This window comes from Pithys albifrons, chromosome 20 (assembly GCF_047495875.1).
Source record: "Pithys albifrons albifrons isolate INPA30051 chromosome 20, PitAlb_v1, whole genome shotgun sequence".
In the NCBI taxonomy this organism is placed as follows: domain Eukaryota; kingdom Metazoa; phylum Chordata; class Aves; order Passeriformes; family Thamnophilidae; genus Pithys; species Pithys albifrons.
This window is the reverse complement of record NC_092477.1, coordinates 4,692,756-4,715,882: the sequence shown is the minus strand read 5'-3', so window position 1 is coordinate 4,715,882 and position 23,127 is coordinate 4,692,756. Positions and strand designations below refer to the sequence as shown.

The window sequence follows — 23,127 nt, the reverse complement described above, 5'->3', positions numbered from 1 at the left end:
CCCCACAATTTTTCCCTGTTTTTCTGGCCCCCAGAGAGTGGCACAGCACAGCCCCAGTTGCACTAGGGATGGAGATCGCTTTTATTTAGTCACTCGAGTGCTTTAGTACAGAAGAACAGATATACAGAGATGATACATGTTTGTGCTTCAACACTTTCAAACATTTAGATTCCAGTAATTTCAAGGTAAACAAGTTCCAAGACAGACTAGATTAATTTTTTTTAAAGTTTTCCTTTTTGATAAATTATTTTTTATATAAATAACTGTAACAGAAAAAAAATAATAATAATAATGTCCAACATACAAGATCCTGAAGCATTTGCATTGCTAAACCAAGAAGGAACAAAAACAGGCTGGGAGGACCAAGGGGGAACCAACAAATATCAGTGCAATGATACAGCCTTTGCCCTAAAAATATATATTTAAGTTTATGGGCAAGGAGCAGACAGGGAGGGAAGGGAGGGCTAACCACCAACGAGGCAAGAAAGAGCAATTTTGGGGAAGGAACAGGGGGGTCACAGCCTTCAGGGGGAGAGAACAAAACCATAGACCCCAAAATATTGCAGTGCATCTAATGGCAGGGACGGGCAGGGGCAATCCAGGAGTGGAAAATTAAAAAAAAAAAACAAAAACAACTAAAATCAGAGGTTTGGGGAAATCACTATACACCAAGCTTGTAAGAACGTCACGAGACACAGTCATTAATATACACAGAGTCCAGAGGGTTTGGGGGGGCCCAAAGGGTTTGGGGTGGGCCTGGAGGGTTGGGGGGGCCCCAGAGGGTTTGGGGGAGGCTCAGAGGGTTTAGGGGGCCCCAGAGGGTTTGGGAAAGGGGGCCCAGAGGGTTCTGGGGGGGCCTCAGGGCAACGGCACGCTCAGAAACGCTTCACCACGGGACGACAGGAGCGGAGCCGGGCATGGGGCACTGAGCTTCCATTGGGATGGATGGAGAGCTATCCGTGGGTGGATATTATATATATATATGTAAAAATTAATTTTATATATATATATATTTTAAGGAATCCCCAGAGAGGGGGAGGTCAGGCTGAGCAGGGCAGAGCAGTGGCCGTGCAAGCGAACGAGCCCCATCTCCAAGTTTTGACCGTTTTGGTCCCTTTTCACATGGGAATTGCCACAGTGTGAAGCGTCCCTGCTGCACCCACCCCACACACCCCCTCCCACCCCGTGCCAGATGTCAGCATGCACATCTGGCAGCAGCTCCCACCACTCCAAAAAGCCATGGGACAGCAGATGGTGGTGGGGACCCCCCGCCCAGCGTCTGCAGCAATGTGGGGTGTCCATCCATCCATCCTTCCACTCACACAGGACCCCGATAAGGAGCAACTTTCCAAAAAAAAAGGTGTTTTTCCATTATTTTCCCACCATATTCACTAGCAATAGGCAGGTGGCTACTCAGCAATGAGCTCCTGGGCTTTTCCCACAGCTGCAGCTACAAATATATAGATCTTTTTTCCTTTTAAACACAATGCATCCATTTTCTTAATATATATATATATTATTTTTTTTGGCTGTTGTCCCCTCCCTGTGGATAAAATGAGATGGGGGGGGAGGCAGTGGGAGGGGATGGGGGGTCAACACAAGAACAAGAGAGAAGCTGGGCCCATTGGGTGCAGGGTGGCACCCGGGGCCGGGCACCCGGCGGGGATGTGGGTCGGCATCGAGTGGTGACGGCGTTTCCTTTTAACTGCTGCTCTCTTCCTCTGTTTTATTGAGTTTCTTCAGCGTGTCCAGCAGTTTCTGTGGGGTGAGGATGTGCGTGGACCCTGTGGGAGCAGAGGGAAAGGGGTGGAGGGGGGGAATCAGTGATGGTTTGGGGACCACCCCGCTGCGCCCCGACCGCCGTGCCCGCTGTCCCGGGTCCCCCTTACCTGGCGGCGCCGGCCCCGCACCGCTGGAAATGCTTGCGGGGAAATGCACGTCTGTGGGGAAGGGGAAGGGCTGTGTGGGGCCATGGATAATGGGGAAGGGGTGGAGAAGGAGGAATGAAGGCGATGGATGGAGCTGGAGGGATGAGGAAGGGGCTGGGAGGTGTGGGTTGTGGCAGTGGGGTCACGCCTGGAACCTTGAGGGATGCAGGAAGCACTGGGGTGGGGTGGGAGATGTGGGTGGGCAGCAAGGAGCAGCTGGCATGGAGGGGCATTCCACAGGCCCCCAGGGAGCTGCAGGCATGGAGGGACATTGCACAGGTCCCCTGGCCTGCACTGAGCATCCAGAGAGGTGGCTGGGAGGGGAATGGCTGAGAGGGGAGGAGGAAAAGGGCTCTCGCCTTCTGCTGCCCCTTGCTTGGGGGTCCCCCAGCATGGTGTGAGTGAGGGTTTCCACCACACTGCCCACACCAGCCACCCTGGCACTGCGGGGACCAACACACAGGGGATGCCAGGGTGGGTCTCACCAGTAAAAACACCAGCAGCAAAATCCCATCACAGGGTATGGGGGTCTGCAATGTCGGGGGGGCTCCTCCTGTCGGGGTTCAAGTGCTGCAAGAGCAAACCTGAGCTGACTGGAGATTTCAGCCCCATGGCACCCCAGAGCCAGGGGTCACAGCAGTGCCCAGCCTGCACTGGGGTCTCCACCACGTGCCCACAGCTGCCTGCTCTTCCCTGGGCACTGAACCCCCAGCCCTTCTCCAGGAGCAGCATCCCAGGGTGCCCTATCCCCCTGCCCAGCCTTGGGACACCTCCCTGGGCAGACAGGACCCCAAACCCCCCGGCCCCTCGGCCCTGGCAAGGAGGAACTCATGGCATGAGGGAGCCGGAGCCGGCCAGGCCCAGCCAAGAGACATGGCAGAGGAGTGATGGAGCGACGCCGGATGCTTTTCCACCTGGAAGGAGGAACCGCAAGCATTTTCTTATCGGAGAACCCAACAGAACCCAAAACAATAATTAAAGAAAGGAGGAACGGAAGAATCAAAGAAAACCCTTCGGGGAGGAAGAGTTTCTTTATCATCAGTAAGCTGCCTTTACTTGGTTTCTTTGGCTCACTCCATTGCTGGAGCCTGATCCTCAAATGATACCCTAGTGGAGTCCCTGAAGTCGGGGTGCCTCAGGTCCATGAGAAATTTGGTGGGAGTGAGAATGTGAGTAGAACCTGCAGGAGAACAGAGCGGGGCTGACGGCTGTGCCAAGACTCCCCACCACCACCACCACCTTTATTTGGGGGTGAGGAAGGACGCGGTTGCCACCCGGAGCATCGTAGGCGCATGCAGGGGATGGTCCCCAGAGAGAGGCGGGATGAGATGGGATGGAGCTGGGATGGGTGTCCAGTGACAGGGGGACACATCTGTGGGCAGCAGGAAGTCATGGAGATTGGACGCTGCTCACAAGGAGCAGATGAGATGTCAGCAACAGGCTCCACCAGCCATCCTGGGCAAGAATCCAGGGACCAGGAATCCAGATGGGACAGTGAGGGGAACCTGCCCCTGCCCTACGAGGTGTGTATCCAAGCTGTGCTTCCAAGAGGAATTTAAGGAGACTTAAAAGCTCCTTGCTAACATCTGGTAGAGCTTCCACTATGCCTGACCCACAGCTTCTCTGGGAGCAGAGATGGGATGCTGAGACAGCACACAAATGTCCTGTTGCCCAGAGCCCCTCAGGAGGTCTGTGCCCAGGATCCCCATCCTGGGAAGCTCAGGGGCATGAGCTGAGCTGGAAGTTTCACCCTACTAATCCCCACCTGGGGTGAGGCACCCACTGCTGGTTCATCAGTGGTGGAGGGTTAATGCTGCCCATGAGACCTCGACCTGTGCAACAGGAAAACATGTCTCCTGTTTGCACATCTCTTATTTTGTTTTTTCCTTCCTCTAACAACCCTAAGAATGAGCAAACACAGGAGCAACAGGAGCAATCCGAGCTACAAAACCTCCTTCCCTCTCAGCCAGCCCTGCTCGGATAGAACCAGACAGGGAGACAAAAAAACAGGAGCCGAAAAAACAGGAGCCAAAATAACAGGAGCCAAAATGAGGATGGGTTGGAATGACACAACCTGGATGGGAGCGGGGACAGAGGTGACAAAGGAGAGGACTTTTCCGCGGAGTTCCAGCTCCCGCAGTCGTCTGGAGCCGGGAGTTTGCGGGATGGAGCGTGGGATGAGCAGCCAGCGCCAGGGGTCAGCCGGGGGCCCCACTCACCTATTAGCACCTCCCACTTGCCGCTGGCTTGTGTCACCTCGTAGGCGCAGCGCATCTCGTTCATGCTCACCCCGCCCAGGATGAAGATGATGAGGCGAGGGCCGCTGCGGTACTCGCCGGGCGCCTTGTTCTTGTGCCAGTGGCCGTAGCGGGCACTGCGGAGAGGAAGAGGAGGATGAAGGGTGGGCACGAGGCACCACCTCGTGACCAAGTCACATGCTGGTTTGCTCCCAGACTGCTGGTGGAGCAGGTGAAATTGGGTTTTCCAGCTGTTGAGTGCTCACTGTTACAGGCAGGGAAACTGAGGCACGGGATGGCTGAAGGGAAGCTGAGGAATGGGATGCCTGAATGGAAATGGACACACAGGATGACCAGGGGAAATGGAGGTATGGGATGCCTGAAGGGAAACTGAGGCACGGGATGCTGAAGAGAAACTGAGGAATGGGATGTCTGGAGGGAAATTAGGAATGGAATGTCTGGAGGGAAGCTGAGGAATGGGATGTCTGGAGGGAAGTTAGAAATGGGATGCCTGAATGGAAATGGACACATATGATGCCCAGGGGAAATGGAGGTATGGGATGACTGATGAAGGGAAACTGAGGCACAGGATGCTGAAGGGAAACTGAGGCACAGGATGCCTGAAGAGAAACTGAGGAATGGGATGTCTGGAGGGAAATTAGGAATGGGATGTCTGGAGGGAAGCTGAGAAATGGGATGCCTGAATGGAAATGGACACACAGGATGCCCAGGGGAAATGGAGGTATGGGATGCCTGAAGGAAAACTGAGGCACAGGATGACTGTAGGGAAGCTGAGGAATGGGCTGCCTGAAGGGGAATGGAGGCAAGGGATTCCACTTTCTCTGAGGGGGAACTGAGCAATGGGGTGCCTGAGGGCAAACTGAGGCACTGGATGTCTGAATGACTGCAGAGCAGCTCACAGACCTGCTGCTGGATACAGCCCCTGGGGCGAGAATGGAAGGGATGCTGTCCAGGTGAGGATGCACAGGGGAGGACAGGGGGACCCTGATCCAGGTGAAGATGCACAGGGGGAGGACAGAGGGACCCTGATCCAGGTTAGGATGCACGGGGGAGGACAGAGGGACCCTGATCCAGGTGAGGATGCACAGGGGGAGGACAGGGGGACCCTGATCCAGGTGAGGATGCACAGGGGGAGGACAGAGGGATCCTGATCCAGGTTAGGATGCACGGGGGAGGACAGAGGGACCCTGATCCAGGTGAGGATGCACAGGGGGAGGACAGAGGGATCCTGATCCAGGTTAGGATGCACAGGGGGAGGACAGGGGGACCCTGATCCAGGTGAGGATGCACAGGGGGAGCACGGAGGGACCCACCTGACAGCAGTGGTGCTGAAGGAGGCGGAGGAGCGGGTGGAAATGTACGGGTAGTGCTTGGTGTCCAGCTTGTCATCGATGGCATCCTGCAGGCAGAGAGCCACGGACCCAGGATCAGCAAGGAGCCAGGCATGGCCCCTGAACCCTCAGGAAGGCTGTGCCCAAGATTCCCCTCCTGGGAAGCTCAGAGGCATGAGCTGAGCTGGAGGTTTCATCCCTGTGATGTACCCCTGGGGTGAGGGACGCACTGCTGCTTCACCAGTGCTGGAGGGCTAATGCCACCTGTGAGACCTTGGGGAGGTGCTGATGCCCTGGGCAGGCCCCTCTGGCCCTGGGGATGAGGTTCAGGGGTTTGTGGCAAAGGAAAGCCTGAACTCTGTGCTTCTGGGAATCGAGGGAGCTGCAGCTCTGCAGTGTGGGGGCAGAGGCAGTGATACTGCACTGATATCCCCCTCCCCAAAATGTAGCTCCAGGGTCTGTCTGTCTGTCTGAGCAGGTGGAATGTCTGTGTTGGGGAGTGGTTTGGGTGCCTGGGATCCCCTGGCTCTGCAGAGAACTTCTCCTTGGTAGGAGGGAGGGAGCAGGTCAGCAAAAAGGCAGTGTCTGGGAAAACTGACTTTTTGGCTCTGCTCAGGGCTACCCAAGCACAGAGTTTGTGGGACAGCTCCTGTGGGCACAGACACAGCTGTGCAAAGCCATCCCTGTCCCCTGGGTCAGTTGGAACATGGGCTATGCTGTGATGATGCTGCCTAGTTGTGCCCACACAGAGGTGGCACACACACACAACCAACCAGTTTGTTACTGCATTTGTGTTGCAGGGGTGCCATGGCCATGCAAGCCTGGTTGGGGCCATACATGCTCCTGGGGGCCAGGAAAGCCACCTAAAATATTCCAACCATGCAGCAGTCCCTGGAGGGTGCATGTCAGGGAGAGGTGTCAGGGTTTGGCTGGCAGCAGCCAGGCCTCTGCAGGTCCCTCCCTGGGTGGTGCAGAGGTCCCCTCTGTGCCCACCCAACCCCTGCCCCTGCTGGCTCACCTCCATGATGTCCTTGATCACTGGGGTCCATCGGGACAGCTGGTAGGTCTGCTCACTGATCCGCTCCTTCCGCTCGGGCTTGCTCCGGCGGCGCAGGGTGGACTGGGCACAAGGAGCACAGGGACACCCTGAGACACGGGGACTGAGGCAGGGGCACCACCCAGAGGGGTGGCAGGGGCATCCCTGGGGGTACATGGCTCCCAGAACAGGGTCACAGTCCTCCCTCCTGAGGGGCATGGGCTGGCACAGGGAGCAGGAGGGGGACACTCACGTCTGTGATGATGGGCACCCCAAGGTGGGCCATGTTGGTGATGATCTCACTGTCCTCTGCTGGGATCTGGGCGTGCTGGATCAGCTTGTTCAGGTTCTCCTCAGTGATACCTGGAAAATACCACAGGGAGATGGTGTCCTGAGGAATGTTTTCCATGGGAATACAGCCCCTCCACTGCTGCCTTAGGACACCCAGCCTGGTGCTGGTCGGGGAGGCAGGGCTGGGCTTTCCCACCTGGCTCATCCTGGCCAAGCCCTGCCTGCACCCATCCCTGCCCAGGTGGCCTCCTCACCATTCTTCAGGAAGATGTAGAGCAAGATGATGCGGATCTTGTCATAGGTGCTGACATTCCCATCCAGCAGGATGGGGACGATGGCCCTCATAGGATCCTTGATCTTCTCACCTTCAGCATCAGTGCCCATGGCCAGGTCCTGCAGAGAACACACATGCTCATCACCCCTCCACCCATGGCTCAGCACCGAGTTGTGAGGCAGGAGATGACGGTCCCCATTGTCTCTGTGAGAATGAGGGGATGAGGGGAGCTGGTTGGTACCTGCTCGACTCTGCAGAGCTTGTCCACAGTGCCCTGGTAGTGCTTCATGCAGTCCTCAGCCAGGTGCAGGTGGGTTGAGTACTGGGGAGACACGGCTGGTCACCCTTGCAGTGCTGGCAGCGGCCAAAGGTCCCTGTGCCACCACCCATGGCCAAGGACACTCTGGGGAGCGCTGCCATCTCCTGCTCCCCTGGTGGGCTCAGTCACTGAACAAAGAATCCCCCCTCCTCATACCTTGCTGAGCTCCTTTTGGTACTGTGGCATCTTCTTCAGCATCTGGGACAGGTCTCTCATGGTGGTCTGTGAGGGAAGGGGACATGGTCACTCTCCCTCAGGGACCTGGGAGGCACCCCGTTGCCCCAGCCCTGGCTGTAGGGCTGACACCTCACAGCCATCTCCCCCTGCCAGGGCCCTGAGCACCCTTGTCCCTTCGCAGAGGTCCCCACTGGGTGCCCCCAGGAGACTCCAGCATGTGCCAGCCCACGGCTGAGCCCCCTGAGCACCCAGCTTGGCAGATGCAGTCAGGTCACACCTTATCACCCGTGTTCATCCTCTTGCTTGAAGAAAACTCCTTCAGGGACCGGGTCACCTCCCTGGGGAGAGGTGGAGGGCAGAGCTGTGAGGAGGGTGGCGACCCTTACAGAGGGGTGGGTGGCAATGCCAAGCCAGGGTTCCACCCAGCTGGCAAACAGCCCACAGGGACACTCACTGGGACACCTCAGCAATGTGTTTGTGGCGCAAGGTGACCCACAGGTCGTCATCCTCATCCAGGAGAACCTCCTTAATCCGGGCCTCTCCAATGCCACTTGTCTCGTACCTGGGAAGAGGGGAGGGAGTGTCATGGTGGGGATGGGGCTGAGGGGGCACACAGTCCCCTCACTGCTTGGGGAGATGTGGGCACAGGGGAGGACACTGGGGGACCAGCAGCAGGGTGGAATTATTCAACTCGGTTTCACCTCTCACCTTCTTGTACCCCCTTCAACTGCTGAATGTTGGGAAGGGGCCAAGGGCTGAATGTTGGAAAAAGCCCCTTTTATCCCAGTCCTGCCCGTCACACCTGCCAGTCTGCAGGCAGGACCAGTGTATCCCAATGACTTGTGATGGATGGAGGGATGCTGAGGTTCCAACCCCTGCTCAGGGGCTGGACTCGGGGGCCCCTAGGGGTGATGGGGCTGGCAGTGCTGCACTCACTTGTAGACATCATTCTCAATGGGCAGCAGGTCGTAGCTCATGGCCTGGAAGGTCAGCTCGTGCAGCACTGGGGAAGCAGGATCAAAGCCACGGTCCAGGATGAGGAGCTGGGAGCGAGCCTTGTCTGGACCCTGTGGAGCCAGGGGAGACATCAGCAGTGGGGGCAGGGGCTCCACCAGCCCCACTGGTCCTCAGAGCAAGCTGGGGGTGTTTTGGGGTCTCTGCTTGGTGTCTGTGACTGCCATGGGGCAGAGTTTGAGTGGGACTTTAAGAGTGAAGATCAGCCCAACATCCTCCCCCAGGGCACCATTGCCACTCACCTCGCCCATGGTGGGGTCATCAGCCTTGTAGGCATCCAGTTTGTCCTGGATGAGCTGTGCCAGCATGGCATTGTCCTTGTAATCCCTGGGGGAGGCAGAAGGAGAAGTCAGCTCCCCGTGGCATGAGTGGGGAGGTGATGCTGCCTTCTCTGTGGCTCGTGCAAGAGAAGGGACCTGAGCAGGTTTTGTTGCCACCTCTCCCTGGTGAGCTGCACTTTCCCTTGGTGCCACTCAGGTGCCAACTCCCCCGAGCTCTCCAGAGCATCATCTCTGAGCCCATTTACACTGACTGAGGATGTCTGTCCATCCCACCATCCCTCCATGCCCATGCCCTGACCAGCACCGGACACAGCACAGCCTCATCCGTGCCCCATGCTTGGCACAGCCCCAGCTCCCTGGTGCTGCTGTGGGAGTGGGGCAGGTCCCAGGGGTGCCCCCACGCTGCCCTTACCCCCGGTACCGCACAGCTGGGTACTCCTTCAGCGTGGCACAGAGCGTGGCGATCTGCTCCGCCAGCCGCTCCAGGATCGGGTTCTTCATCTGCGCCTTGTGGGGGCTGTAAAAGCTTTGGAAGGAGTCAGCTGAATCCAGAGAATAAACCTGGGGGTGCAGGAGGAGGGAGGTCAGAGGGGATGTCTGGAGGAGAGAGGCCCTGCCAGACACCCTGGTGGGTTTAGAAACCATATTCATTCCCAGACAAAGGTCCCAGCAAAGCCTGGGACCAGGCAGTCGAAGCTCAGTGATGCCTGGAGCATTCCTTGGGATGTTGGGCTGCCAGCTCCAGACCCCGAGGACCTCCCCAGCTCTAGCTCCCTGGCACAGTCCGTACCCACATGTACTCCTCCAGGTGAGCAGAGGAGGTAGGATGTGGGCAGACCCCCTGCCCACATCAGTCACCAGCTTCCAGCCAGGGAACCAGAGACCCAGGGATGGCAGGGACACACTGCTCCCCAGCCATGCCCCCAGGAAAGACCAGAAGGCAATCTGGCTGCACATCCCAAGAGATGCCACCCCCCAGAAATGCTGAGGATTGAAAGGTTAATGGCACCAAGTGAGTCTGGCACCATCCATCCCCCTGGTCCCTTTGTGCCCAGCAGGGGCAGACGGCACAAGACCAGTTCCCTGGTGCCCTTGGCTGGTGGCCACGGCAGGGAGGCAGAGCTGGCCAATGCAGCTGCTGGCACAGGGCCAAGGCACAGCACCAGCTAAATCCCCCAGGGCAGATCAGCCCGGGAAGTAATCACAGCAGACAGGGAGGAAGGGCCAAGCGGGGCCAACCCAGGATGCAGAGCTGTTACACAAACCCTGATGGGCTGGAGAAGCACGCAGAGCATCCCTTGCCTGTCCCTTCTCCTGCACCACCCCAGGGAGGACAGTCCCCAGCCCAGCCTCACCTGGGACTCAGAAGGGAGGAAGGCAATGTTGATCTCTGTCAGGGTTTTGATGACCTTGGCAGCGCGGGATTTCACCAGCTCGTTGAAGAGGGCATCGGGACAGGCTGCAAGGGCATGAGGAGGGCAGTGCTCAGCATCTCTCCATCCCTCCCTCCAACCCTGCTTGCTTGCACCCCATTAGTGATTTTCCCCCTGCTCTGGGTACTCACAGTCAGTAAAGAACACGTGGGCAGCTCTGTACTTGGAGGTGGGGGGATCCTTGAAGTCGTTGATGAGGGAGTGGATGGACTGGAAGAGAGAGGGAGCAGCTGGGCTGGGCAGGGTGGCACCCTGGGCATCTTGGCAGCATCACCCAGCATCCTCCCTCCTGGCATGGAAGAAGCTCTCCACCTCCATCCCACTGCCCCAGTGGCACTGCTTGCCTTGCTGGAGCCAGGATGCTTCCCATGGGCACAGCTGCCCATCCCAGCATGGGCATCCCACTGCCTCACCCCAGCCAGAGGCTGTGTCCCTGCACCCCACCCCGTGCCCTCACCTTCTCGGAGGGGGTGATGAGATAGACGGCCTCCAGACTGGGCAGCGGCTCCCGGCGCTTGTTGATGTCTTCCACAACTGGGGAAAAACAGGGATGATGGCAGGGATGAGTGTGGGCAGGGGCACTTGGGTGGCCCAGGGTTTTTGGATACCCCACAGCAGCACAAGGGATGTCACAGTGGTCGGATATGCCATGGCAGCACAGGGGATATCAAGGTTCTTGGATATGCCACGGCAGCACAGGACCAGCCCTACCAAACCCTCCATGTCCAGAACATCGCCAGGCACTCACCTCTGCCCACCCAGGAGCTGTGCCCACCCCATCCCAGCCCTGTGGTCCCCATGAGACTGGGTATGTGGGCACCTGGCCAGGTCCCAGGGGCCACGGATCTGTCTGTGCTCCTGTTTCCTTGGTTTACCCCCACATTCCCTGCCAGGGAGAACCACCTGGGGGTGATGCTGTGGCTCTACCCAAGCTGAGACAAAACCTGCTGCCCCCAACACCTCCCACTGCCCAGCCTGGGGTTTCCTTCTCCTTCCCAAGTGTTGCAGGAAGCTATTTATAAGGCTGACATAAAACACCACCTGGTCTCCTCCTCAGATTGAGGTACTGCCAGGAGACAAGGTGTTCTGGCTGCTCCAGCCCCAGCAGGCAAGGAGGGACACGTGGAACACCAGCCTGGCACCAAGAGTCACCCATGAGCTATGGGGAGGTGTTGTGGCTCCATCCCAAGTGGGATAGTGCTGGGTGGGGGCTGTGCCAACTTCCTTGTGCCAGCCTGGAGATGCCTCTGGTACGGAGGGAGGTTCTGCCCTTGCCACAGGGAGGTTTGTGGGACGCAGGGAGCTGGTACTCACTGGTTATGCCCTCTGTCATGATGTCGGTCATCTTGCAGCAGGAGGAGAGCATGCGCATGCTGAGCTGGTCCACCACCAGCACCTGGGGAGAGGGGCTGTCAGTGGGGGGCACAGCACAACCTGCCCTTCCCCACCCCTTCCCACCCTGCCCCCTTCCCTGCTTCCTCCCCACCCTCCTCCTCCTCTCCTGCACCCCTCAGCTTTGGTGCTCACCTTCCATTCCCCCTTCTTCTTCACTTTCCGGATCACATCGTGCATAATCTCTGGAAGAAAGGGAATATGGGGAAGGGTGAGCACCACAACTGCCCCCCTGTAGTACCCCAAGGACTGTCAGCAGCAGTGGGGGCTGTGCCAGAGGCACCAAACCCCCCACCCATGTGCAGGGCCATGGTGAGCCCCAGTCCCCCAGTGCCTTAGCTGGGGATGTGAGGAGGGGATGGGGGTGGTTTGGGGGTACCCAGAGAGGGGCTGTCACCCCTCAGCCCTGTTTTTCTCTCGTCCTTGGCACTAACAGAGCCCATGCTGGTGGGAAGCATGGGCTGGCAGAGGGTCTGGGGTCCCTCTGGGAAGCCTGGGGGCCATCCCACATGTCTCAGCCCTAATCCAAAGTGCTGGGAAAACAACAGCGGCTTAAGAGCTCCTTTTAGAAACAAGAATCAAGCGGCCTGAGCCTGTTCCTTGTAATCCCTCACAATCCCATTTCACCTCCTGCAGCTGCTGGGCTTATGCAACCAGCCAGGACAGCGGGGACCCCCTGGACCCCAGGGACCCCTTGGGGCTGCTCCCCATGGGGTGGGGGTTCAGACAACACAAGGTGGCCCTGGCAGAGGGGTGAGGATGCCACATTCAGGGCTGAGTTGTAGGCAGGAGGTTTCAAGTCTTGCCAGAGCTGGTACTTGCCCTCCTGCCAGACACATGTGCTGCCTGAACATCTGTAATGGGGGATCTGAGGTGCCCCCCAAACCCTGAAGGTCCCCTTTGACCCTGGTGTATGAACCATCATCCCTCACAGAGCAGGGACATGCTGGGGAATGCCCAGCTGAGCCTGAGGAAAAGAGTCTGTGCCACGTCTTCACAAAGAGCTTCTCCCTGGATTTCATCCCTGGAGGGTTTTGCTCTGACCCCCTGGCCTCAGGGACAAGAATGGAAATGTCCAATTAAAACTCAATTAAGAAATGTTTCTGAATTAGAAAACAGCAAGGTGTGGGGAGCCCACTGTTGAGAGTGTCACCCTTCCAGCCTTGGGACTCTTCCCCAGGGAGTCATTCCAAGGGTGCCAGTTCCCTGGGTAAATCCCAGCAGGGTCCAGAGCCATGGCAGTGGTGCCAGCAGGGATAAAACAGGAGCCTGTGAGCATTGCTGTCTCTCTGTCTGTCCTGCTGGAGAACCTGGAGGCAGCAGTTCCTCCTAAATCCATCTCCTTCCCAGCACCACCTGCCTCAGGGGAGCCCCAGAAGGGCCCTGAGCTTGGGGTCCTGCCTGCCCTCAGTCACATCCTTTGGCCTCCCCAGGGGCAAAAGGGGCACAGGGCAGCTCCAGGCTGGACAAGGGGGGATGGAAGGAAACTGGGTACCTGAGCTGGGCACTCCTGGGCAGGTAAAGCCCACAGGGATCCAGTCACTCATACAGCAAATAAGTGAACCAGGAATTCTCCTCTGCCATGGGCAGGAGTGGCAGCAAGAGCTGCCTGTGCATCCCAGTCCTGCTCCCTGGTCTTTCACTGGCACAGCAGCACTGCCAGGAAGGAGGGATGCACTGGCACTGCCCTTCCTTCCATTACTCATGTTTGGCTCCTTCCCCAGAGCAAGGATCCAGCAACAACAGTGCTGTTTACAAGGCAGCACGAGGGCTCCATCCCACCCCACAGCCCCAACTCCAGCAAAGCACAGGGGGCCATGCTGGTGCACCATGTGCCAGGCAGCGATACCGGCTGGGAAAGGGTCGGGAAAAAGCAGCAGCCAGGAAGAAATCCTACCCCTGTGATGAAAATACTGCCATGATCCAGAGCTGGGAGGAAGGAAGGGAGGAAGGAAGGAGGTAACGAGGGTCCTGGGGCCCAGGGGAAGGCACTGTCGGAGCAAAGGCTCCCATGGCTTAGTCCTGTGGTGCTCCCAGCACCCTCTGTTTGCTGTGGTGAGGGAGGGACAGGGGGCCCAAGACAGGGAAGCCCAAAAAGGGCTCTCAAATTGCTGCCTCAGCCACTCCTGAGCTTGTCCTCGCTGCAGCAGGCGCTGCAGGGGACATTTCATCTCCAGTGCCCGGCTTTGTGGGAATGCTGTGTCCCTTCTGCATGTCCATGGGCTGAGCTGGGTGGAGGATGTTCAGTGGGGAGCATCTGCCTGGCTGCAGAAAGTGCTGTCACACCCCCCAGCCCGACCCTGGCACCAAGATGGGTCTCCCAGAGCAGGAGTGGGCACCTCAGAGGGTGATTGCTCTGAGCTTTATGGTTTTAGGGCGTCCATTCCCTGCTTAGAGATGGGCCTCCAGGCACAACTGTTCCCTACACTGATGTCCTCTCCTGCCTCCACCTTGGGTCAGATTTGGATCCAAAGTTTGGCTCTTTCACAGGCTGCCAGAGCCAGCTCAGAGCCTGGGCAGGGTCAGGAAAGAAATAGATCCACAGAGCATCCTCCAAAGAGGTTCCAGGGTCCTGCCAAAGGGCAAAAACTTGAGCAAAGGCCAGAGATCAGTGTCACATTCAGAGCAGACACGGCCATCAAACCCACAGGTTAGGGAAGAGTGGTCTGGACTCTCAGGGGAAATGGCAGCTCCTCTATTCCCTGTGATCCTAAAGTCAACCACCTCCCAGAAAGTGGGGCCCTCACATTCCTCATTAGTGGGTCAGATTTTGCTGCTCATGTCCCCACATGGTTCCCAAAGAGTTTTGGGGCTCTAACATCAGTTGGTGATGTTCACAGTCAAGCTTTTCAACTTGGAGATAAAAGCAGGTTTCAGGGGGAAAAATACTATGAGCAACTCGTGGCTTGTCTGGACCTACCACATCACATCCATTTCCTTCAGGCTGGAAGAATTTTCATTACAAATTCTACCAAGAACAGACAATACAGACAGCTCTGGACTCTTCCTCCAACACCAGAGCCCATGGTCAGGGCAGCACAATGGCCCCGTGGGATGGAGCACCTCTGGAGCAATATGGCCCTAAAAGTGCCACCACGCAGATGACATGTTTGAGACCCAACCACATCCACATGGGACCCACCACACCTCCAGACCACCACCGACAGTGAGGCTCGTTCTCGGGGTGGCACGTGGCATGGACATGGCCCATGGCATTGTTCCCAAGCAGGGCCAGAAGTTGGTGACACAGTGGCCTAGTAGGACATGAGCCCATCCCTTCCTCCAAGAGGCTTAGCCCCAGGTTATTTATACCGAGCTGCCTGGGCAGCCTTTCTCCAGCCCTGCCTTGTCCTGCTTGGACATGGGAACAGCAACCAGCCCCATGTCTCCAGCTGGACCTGGGGAAGATGGAGCATCCCTGCCATCACTAGTGCCCACACCAACAAAGCTGTGGCCAAGCATGGCCTATGTTGAGATGCCCCCATCTGGGGATGCCCCAGGCCTGTTATTCTGCTTCAGAACAAGCCTGGAAGGTGATGAGCACCCTGACCTTCACTGGTGGAAGCTGTAAAGCCTCATCCTGGTCACCACCCCACCCTGGGACACAGGGATGGTGGGGGATGCTGCATTCAGGGACATTCCAGCTTCAGTGCTGAGCCCAGCCTGTCCTGTGCCAGCAGTGATGGCCAAGCCCTTCCGTTCTGGAGCAATGAGATCAAGTTCCTCCTGCTCAGAAACACTCCCTTGCTGCCACATCCTGGGACCTCACGGGCTGCACACCATGGCCTGATGTGCTACAGGAAGATGGAGCTGCTTCACAGATGGGCAAGGATTGCCCAAGGTCCTACAGGAGATGGGAGGTTCCAACCGTGGGCTTGTCACTCTCCTTACACATCCTCCCTTTTGGGATCCCAAATCCCTGAGCAGCTCTGGAGAGCCAGATCACAGATATCCACAGTGAGGTTTGCTCAAGACCCAGGTCTCTTAAGAAGCTGTCAGGCTGCATCTCCCAGACGAACACGTTTGGCTTTGGGTTGGCCTGGCAACAGCTTTTGTGCTGCTTCATTAACTAATTGCTCAAGACAGTGTGAATGTTACATTGATACAACCACGTCTGGATGTAGTGGAGCACGTCTCCACCTCTGAACATCCTCAGTGGGGGCTCTCTGAGTGCCACTGGGCCATCCCCAGGCTGTCCCAAATAAAACAGGCATCAGGGACCACAGGATGGCAGGAATGGCCCTTGGTGGCCATCAACCTCCTCCAGCACATGGAGAGTAACTTCACTGACAGGAGGCAAAGCCCAGTTGATGTCCTTCAGCATAGCTAAGAACCATCTAGGGATGATTTGAGCCTGGAGAGTGCTGTGCCCATAGCCCAAACAAGCTTCAAACATCTCCCCTCCAGCAGTCCATGTCCTGAACACCCATTTTTCTCACTGGATTATGCCCACTTGGAGCCCTCAGCCTTCCTAGAGGACACATTCCTCACATGGGAACCTGCTGGTGGTGCAGTCCAGGCACCAACCAGCTGCACTAAGTCCTGCATGGGCAGAACTGCCCAGGCTCAGCTTCACCCACCTCTCCCCAACCCTGGGTGAGGTGAACTTTGGTATTTTTACATCCAGAGCTGCACCTCATGTCTCCCTCCTGGCTGCTGGTGGAACATGCCACGTGTTAAGGCCACACTGAGCAGTATTTGTGCTGCTCTGGGGACCTGTGTGGTGCTTCTGGGGCTCCAGCTTCACAGATTAGTCATGGTAATTGTAGTAACCTGTGATTAACTCCTCCTTTTGCTATTTGCACTGCTCTCCTGGAGGGTCTATGTATTTACACCTGCTGGCCAAAGCTTTGGGAAACCTGCACAGCCTGGAGAGGAGGAGGACAGACACCTGGAGGTCTGGAACTCCAAAAGTTGAGTTACACACCCAGAAGTACAAAAGGGAAATGAAAAGCACGATGCCACCCACAAATCCCAAGGTAAAATTCACAGAAGTTTTCAATGCAGGATCAGGCACATGGTGGGATTGGGGTGTCCTAAGCAAGGCCAGGAGCTGGACTTTGATGATCCTTGTGGGTCCCTTCCAGCTCACGATGTTCTATGATCACTCCTGGCAGTTTCCTGAGGTCTGCACAAGGATCTGGGAGTTTAGCAGAGTTTCTCTGTTCACACAGAACCAATGGGTCACAGACCTTGAGGGCCCTGTTGAAGGCATCACCCTTCACTTGTGCTTCTCTTCCTCCTCCTCCAGGTGTTTCCATCCCCAGCAGATGCTGTACCTTGGCTGTCAGCAGCTGTAGGTGCTGGTGGTGTGGCCAGTGTTGGTGGTGCTTCAGTGCCAAGAGGAGCCCAGAGCTCTCCTGCAGCAGGACAGCACACATGGGGTGTCACAGTGACCCAGAGGGGAGGTGACCTTCTCCCAGGGGTAGGTCATGCTCTCCTGTGTGTGACTTTCTGAGCTCGTTCTGCTCTGTCTTAAACCACAACAGAGAAAAACACCAACCAATTGGGGCTCTTCAGGTTGGGTTTGGTGGGAATCCAGGCTGGGCTGGTCTCCTGTGCCCACAGAGCCCAGGGACAGGCTGAAGGGCAGCCTGTGAGGCTGAGCTGCCCCAACTCTGAGTGGTCTTCACTGCTGCAAGTGGTCCAAGGTCAAACCACCTGATGGGCTCCATAAAAGACCCTCTAACACACACGTCTGTGCACATTCATGAGCACACAGTGATGTGGGAGCCCATAAATCAATGCACCTTCAGCCTGATCTATTTTTTGCACTCTCCAGAGCCAAGTTCCTTCCCTGTGCTGTGAGTTGGTGGACGCAGCATCTGCTCCTCAGCGTGCAACCAAAAGCCATGTGATGATGATTCTCCTTTTAAATGTGTTGATTTTGTGGGAAGAAGGAGGGAATCTCTGCTGGGACACTGTCCCCAAGAGGTGCAGAGCAATTAGAGCCAGGCCTTATTTTTCAAGAGGGAAATAAATCCTCTGTGTCAGTGGCTTTGTCCACCTTGCAGACGCTGGTGGGTGGATGCAGACCTGCCAAACTGAGGTTTGTCACTCTTGGTCACCTTCCATGGTCACATATGGGCAAGAGTTTCTCATGCCCTGGTGCAAACCATGCTTTGGAGACTGAAATTGCTCAGCAATGTGTGTGAAGGTGAGACATGAATTTTGCATCTATTTTTTTCAGGTTTTCCAACTTAGAGCAGACACTGGAGGTGAGACAGATCTTGGTGACAGAGCTACAGGCCCCAGCACAGGCTTGGCCACGCTTTGCCTGTTCCTGTACCATTCCTGCCAGGTTGGTGGCTCCCAGGAGCCACGGATTGGGAGGGTGGGCTGCCCAGGAGCAACTGGCTTCAAGGTCTGCTCCCACCCATGGTGGGGACAGGGCACAGAGACTCTCTCCTCCTCACCCATCCACGTCTCCATCAGTCTGGGATCATGCTCATGGCAGGCAGGAGGATGCCATGTGCATCCTTGCAATATTCCCACTGGCCCAGGAGTCCTGTGCCCTTTGCTGCCTCCTCTTCCTCTGCTTGGCAGCGACCTTGCACACCTGGCATGGGGCAGCACACAAGCTGTGTGCCCTGGGCACTGAGATGGGCTCAGAGCACACTCCACAAGCAGCATCTGGCCCTTGAGGGCTCCCTATATGGGGTGGTGGGAGCTTTGAGGTGCCCCGAGCACCCAGGGTGAGTCATGTGGCAACCACCCAGCAGCAGGTCCCCAGGGCCCCGGGACTGGCAGAGGCCCCAGCCCTGCCTGTGCCTCCTCCCTGTCCCTGGAGGTGCAGCACAGCACGAGCCTCAGACCCTGAGTCATCATGTCCCAGCAAGTGCCAGGCAGGGGTGGACTCTGGAGAGCCACAGATGGGAACACGGAGTGACACGATGGGGACGTGAGTGACAGGGCGGGCAGTGGGTGCTGTCCATGGGTGCTGGGGGCCCGTCAGGCCCCATCCAGGCAGGATTTAGCCATGGGGCTCCTCGGCGTGGCTCTGGCAGGAGGCACCTGGCACAGGTCAGCTCTGAGGGCGGCTGTACAGGTGAGGATGCTCTGTGGGAGGATCAGCTGGTGTCCTGGGGGAAAGGTGTTTTCTTGCTGTCTCTGCAAGGCAGCAGGACAATTCCTTATCCCAGGGCTCCTCTGCTTCTCCCATCTGTCCATGACAGCCACAGGAGCACAAAAAACCTTTGGGGAGGTTGAAGGGGTCCAGGGATTGTTGGATCCAGCACGGTGTCACCTCCATATGCTCCAGCCACATGTCCTGCACCAGCCCACTGTGGGTGCAGGCACTGCACAGGTGTCACCCCTGCAGCACAGCCTGTCTTATCTCGCTGCTGACAGGTCAGTGAAGTAAAACCAGCCTCCTCCTCCTCCTCCTCCTGCTCTCCACTGCAGGCTGCTGCAGGAGAGCCAGGACCAGGCTGGGCAGGGGAAGCTCAGGGCAGACTGCCCTGAGAAGATCCAAGGAGCCCTGAGGCACAAGAAGATGCGAGGAATTGGGAGTTCAGGTGAAGATTTGGGGATGGGTGTCCTCAGAGGTGACATTTTTCCAACCAGCACCAGAACAGAGTGGCTGGTTGTCCAGTGGGGCTCCCTGGAAGGTGGCACAGAGGAAACAAGACACAGCAGAAGGACCTGGTCCTCAGGCATCACCTCTGGGGACAAGTGCACTCAGCTCCAACCCCAAACAGATGAAAGCAAGCCCTGGAGGCACAGAGCCACCACTGCTGGACACTGCAGGAAGGTGAAGGGACATCCACCCTGGCACACACCCCACGGCTCTGGGGTCCACAATCCAGTTCTGCCCTTCTCCTGCAGCACTCACCCACCTCAGGCCCCTGCCCACAGCCTCCCACCTCTTCAGAGGCCTCCAAAACCCGTCTTGTCATGGCACCAGCTGGTCAGAGGAATAATCCGGGTCTGGAGGGAAGCCAGGGCAGAATGCAGCTCCAGAGTGGGGGCTGGCAGAGCCAGCCATGGCAACCCAGCAGCATCCTTTCCATCCTTCCCTCCCTCTCGGGGACAGAGCCCAGGGAGATGTCCTGTCTCGGGGTCAGCCCCAGGTTTGAACCTCCTGCTCCTTAGGAGCAAACATCTCCTGCAGGGAAACCTCCAGGGAGCCCCAGCCTGAGAGCAGACCGACACAGCGAGGGAGCCGGGCAATCCCGTGCCATCCGCACTGGTGCCCAGGGATGGGAGGGGGGTCTGGGGACCCTGCAGGCTGGTCCTACCTCAGCTCCACCTGAAAACAGCCCCCCAGGGCAGGCACTGACCCATCAAGCCCAGGAGCTTCCCGTGGCAGCCTGCAGAGCACCCTGATTCCCACGGGAGGGGAGGGCTGGAGCCCCAGGGTGCTCCCCCAGGGTCCCATCCCTCGCTCCTCTGCAGCATTTTGCCTGCACAAACCCTGCTCCCTCCCTCCAGCCACCCACGCTCCCCCGCTACGGCAACTGATGCCCGGCTCCAAATTATCATTTTCCAGTCTGGAATGATGTGTTTTTTTTCAGGGAAGAACGGAGCAGTTTGTCACTAAACCCTGAAGGGAAGGACTGAGCCAGATTTCCATGATGCTGCCTCGAACCTCTGCGTGTCTGTGTGTGTGTCTGTGCTCCCTGTTCCAGCGCAGAGACAATGAATGGAAATAAGGGACACGCAGTGGCGCTGGGCTCTGTCCCCTCTGCCGAGGGCACTGGAAGTGGCCGTGCCAGGGGGTGCGTGGGCAGCGGGTCCATCTTCCCCCCCTCCCCGCATCCAGCCGGGCTGGGGGCAGCCCCTCTCCCCACCCCGAGTCGAGAGGACCAGCCCCCCTAAAGGAAATCTCAGCAAAGCACCAGAGCCAACCTCCCCCCTCCCCAAAGCCGATCCTGCAGCAGAGAAACACCGGGACACTTCCCTGCCTTTCCCCTTCCATTTTAGGCTCTCATCCCCATTGCAGCAGCCGGGGGTGGGCAGGGGGGATTGCGCAGTGTCCCCATCCCGGGGCAGGTGACGGTGGGAAGGCGGCAGGGCCATCAATCCACGGGAATCCCTCCGCTTTCCCCCCCCTTAAATCGCCACCCACCCGATCACACCACCAGCCCCGGCCGCGCCATCTGCAGCGGGCGCGGAGGGCGGGGGGATCACCCACGGGCACGGATGGCACGCCAAAAAAAAAATCCCCCAAATAATAATTTTTTAAAAAATAATAATTAAAAAAATAATAAAAAAGCTCCGGTCGCGGCTGGCCACGGTGCCACGGAAATAAACCCTGCGAGAGGCGGGGAGGAGGAGGAGGAGGAAGGCTCATGGCTGCGGGGGGAAGTTCCCACCGGTTCCTGCCCTTTCGGCTTTTCCATTTTCTTATGTATTTTTTTCACTTAATGCGGAGTTTTTTCACCGGAATTTTGCTCCAGGCGAAGGGATCGTCCTCCCCCTCCCCTTCCTCTTCCAGCCTCGGGTGTTTTGGAGAACAACCCCCCCCCTCCCCACCCCGCGCTTCCCCCCGGGAAAATATCGCCTTGCAACAGCCGGGAAGGAGGAAGCGGAGCCGGGGAACGATCGTGCCGGGCCCCCGCCCGCGGCTCCCGGGAATATTCCCGGCCGGGAACAGCCCCCCGCGGGATGACCGAGGCCGGCGGGTGGGTTTGGGTTTAGGGTTGGGGGGCAAAGGGAGGGTGGGCACGGCCGGATCACGGGAGCAAAGTCACGTCCGGGAAAATATTATTATTAATAATAATAATAATAGAAATAATAGCAATAAATAAATAAAACCAGCGCGATTTGCTGCAGAACAAAGCGGGAGGGCCCGGCCTGGCACTGCGCTGGGGACTGGGGTCTGCACACCCCCGTGTCCCCCATCTCGGGGCTCAGCCCCCCATGCCGGGGGGATCAGCGATCTCCCCTCGGGCTGTTTGGGAGCCGGAGGGGCCACAACGGGGGGGCTCCAGCGCCTCTCGCTTCCCTCCCCCCACCTTTCCTTTTCCACTGCAGAAAAACCCCCGAGAGCCGCAAAAATCAAACAAATAAACCCCGGAAGGTGACAGCACCCACGACACCCCCCCGTCCCTGCCAGCCCCGGGTGTCCCGCGTGTGTCCCCCCCTCCCCGCCCCGAGGCTCCGTGTTGCGCAACCGCAGCATCCCCCCCACCCACCCCGGGCAAGGGCAGCACGGCCAGTGCGACCCTCCCCAGGGCAAGTTTAACCCCCTCCCCTTCCCTCCCCACCCCGCGGGGGGCGCGGATCTTACTCTCTCCCACCACAGCCTTGAGTCCGATGGGGGCCATGTCTCGGTGCCGGGGGGTGGTTTAGGGGGGGAGCACCCACAGGCACACACGGCCGGGCGAGGCTGCGGGTGGCGGCGCAGGGATGCGGAGGGAGGAGGGAACAGGGAGGAGGACGGGGGGGACCGGGGCGGGGGGGGCCCGGGGGGGGGGGCGGGGGGGGCGGTGCGGAGCGCTCAGCTGACCGGGGGCGGGGCTCTGTGCTGACGTCATGGACACGCCCATGCCACGCCCATGGACCGCTCCGCCCCCCGCGCCGCAGCCGCGGAGCGTCCCCTGCGGTCGGTATGCGGTACTGCAACCGGAGCGTCCCGCCGCGCATGGCATCGGCCCCGCACACGGGATCGCGCACAGACATCCCCCGGCATCGCCCCTGCACGTGGCATCGGCCCCGCACACGGGATCGCGCGCAGACATCCCCCGGCATCGCCCCTGCACATGGCATCGGCCCGCACACGGCATCGTCCCCGCACACGGGATCGCGCACAGACAACCCCCGGCATCGTCCCCGCACATGGCATCGTCCCCGCACACGGGATCGCGCACAGACATCCCCCGCCATCGCCCCCGCACATGGCATCGACCCGCACACGGCATCGACCCGCACACGGCATCGCGCACAGACACACACCCCCGGCATTTCCCCCGCACACGGCATCCCGCACAGACATCCCCCGGCACTGCCCCCGCACACGGCATCGCGCACAGACATCCCCCGGCACTGCCCCCGCACACGGCATCGCGCACAGACATCCCCCGGCACTGCCCCCGCACACGGCATCGCGCACAGACATCCCCCGGCACTGCCCCCGCACACGGCATCGCGCACAGACATCCCCCGGCACTGTCCCCGCACACGGCATCGCGCACAGACATCCCCCGGCATTTCCCCCGCACACGGCATTGCCCCCGCACACGGGATCATCCACAGACACACACCCTCGGCACTGCCCCCGCACACGGCATCGCGCACAGACACCCCTGGCATTGCCCCCGCACACGGCATTGGTCCCGCACACGGGATGACCCACAGACACGCACACACCCGGCATTGCCCCCGCACACGGCATCGCCCCCGCACACGGCATCACACACAGACACAACCCCCGGCATCGTCCCCGCACA

General features: G+C 58.5%; 1 protein-coding gene across 3 annotated transcripts; it reads right to left on the bottom strand.

The window, feature by feature from the left end:
• Positions 1 to 57: 57 nt before the first annotated feature.
• On the bottom strand, positions 58 to 22,131 carry STXBP1 (syntaxin binding protein 1). 3 transcript variants are annotated; one of them, XM_071574055.1, is made up of 20 exons: positions 21,969 to 22,131; positions 11,870 to 11,919; positions 11,657 to 11,738; positions 10,800 to 10,876; positions 10,474 to 10,552; positions 10,265 to 10,368; positions 9,322 to 9,470; positions 8,871 to 8,955; positions 8,551 to 8,681; positions 8,069 to 8,176; positions 7,892 to 7,952; positions 7,594 to 7,659; positions 7,360 to 7,440; positions 7,099 to 7,237; positions 6,807 to 6,916; positions 6,536 to 6,637; positions 5,500 to 5,585; positions 4,148 to 4,302; positions 2,985 to 3,108; positions 1,694 to 1,784 (listed from the first exon to the last, which is right to left on the bottom strand). In XM_071574055.1, exons 1-19 carry the CDS (start codon positions 22,003 to 22,005, stop codon positions 2,999 to 3,001), a joined length of 1,812 nt encoding a protein of 603 aa, XP_071430156.1. In that variant the 5' UTR covers positions 22,006 to 22,131; the 3' UTR covers positions 1,694 to 1,784; positions 2,985 to 2,998. The 3 variants fall into 3 exon arrangements, with proteins under 3 accessions (XP_071430158.1, XP_071430156.1, XP_071430157.1); XM_071574056.1 differs by lacking the exon at positions 1,694 to 1,784 and adding an exon at positions 1,806 to 2,842; XM_071574057.1 differs by lacking the exon at positions 2,985 to 3,108 and having other exon boundaries at positions 58 to 1,784.
• Positions 22,132 to 23,127: the final 996 nt, after the last annotated feature.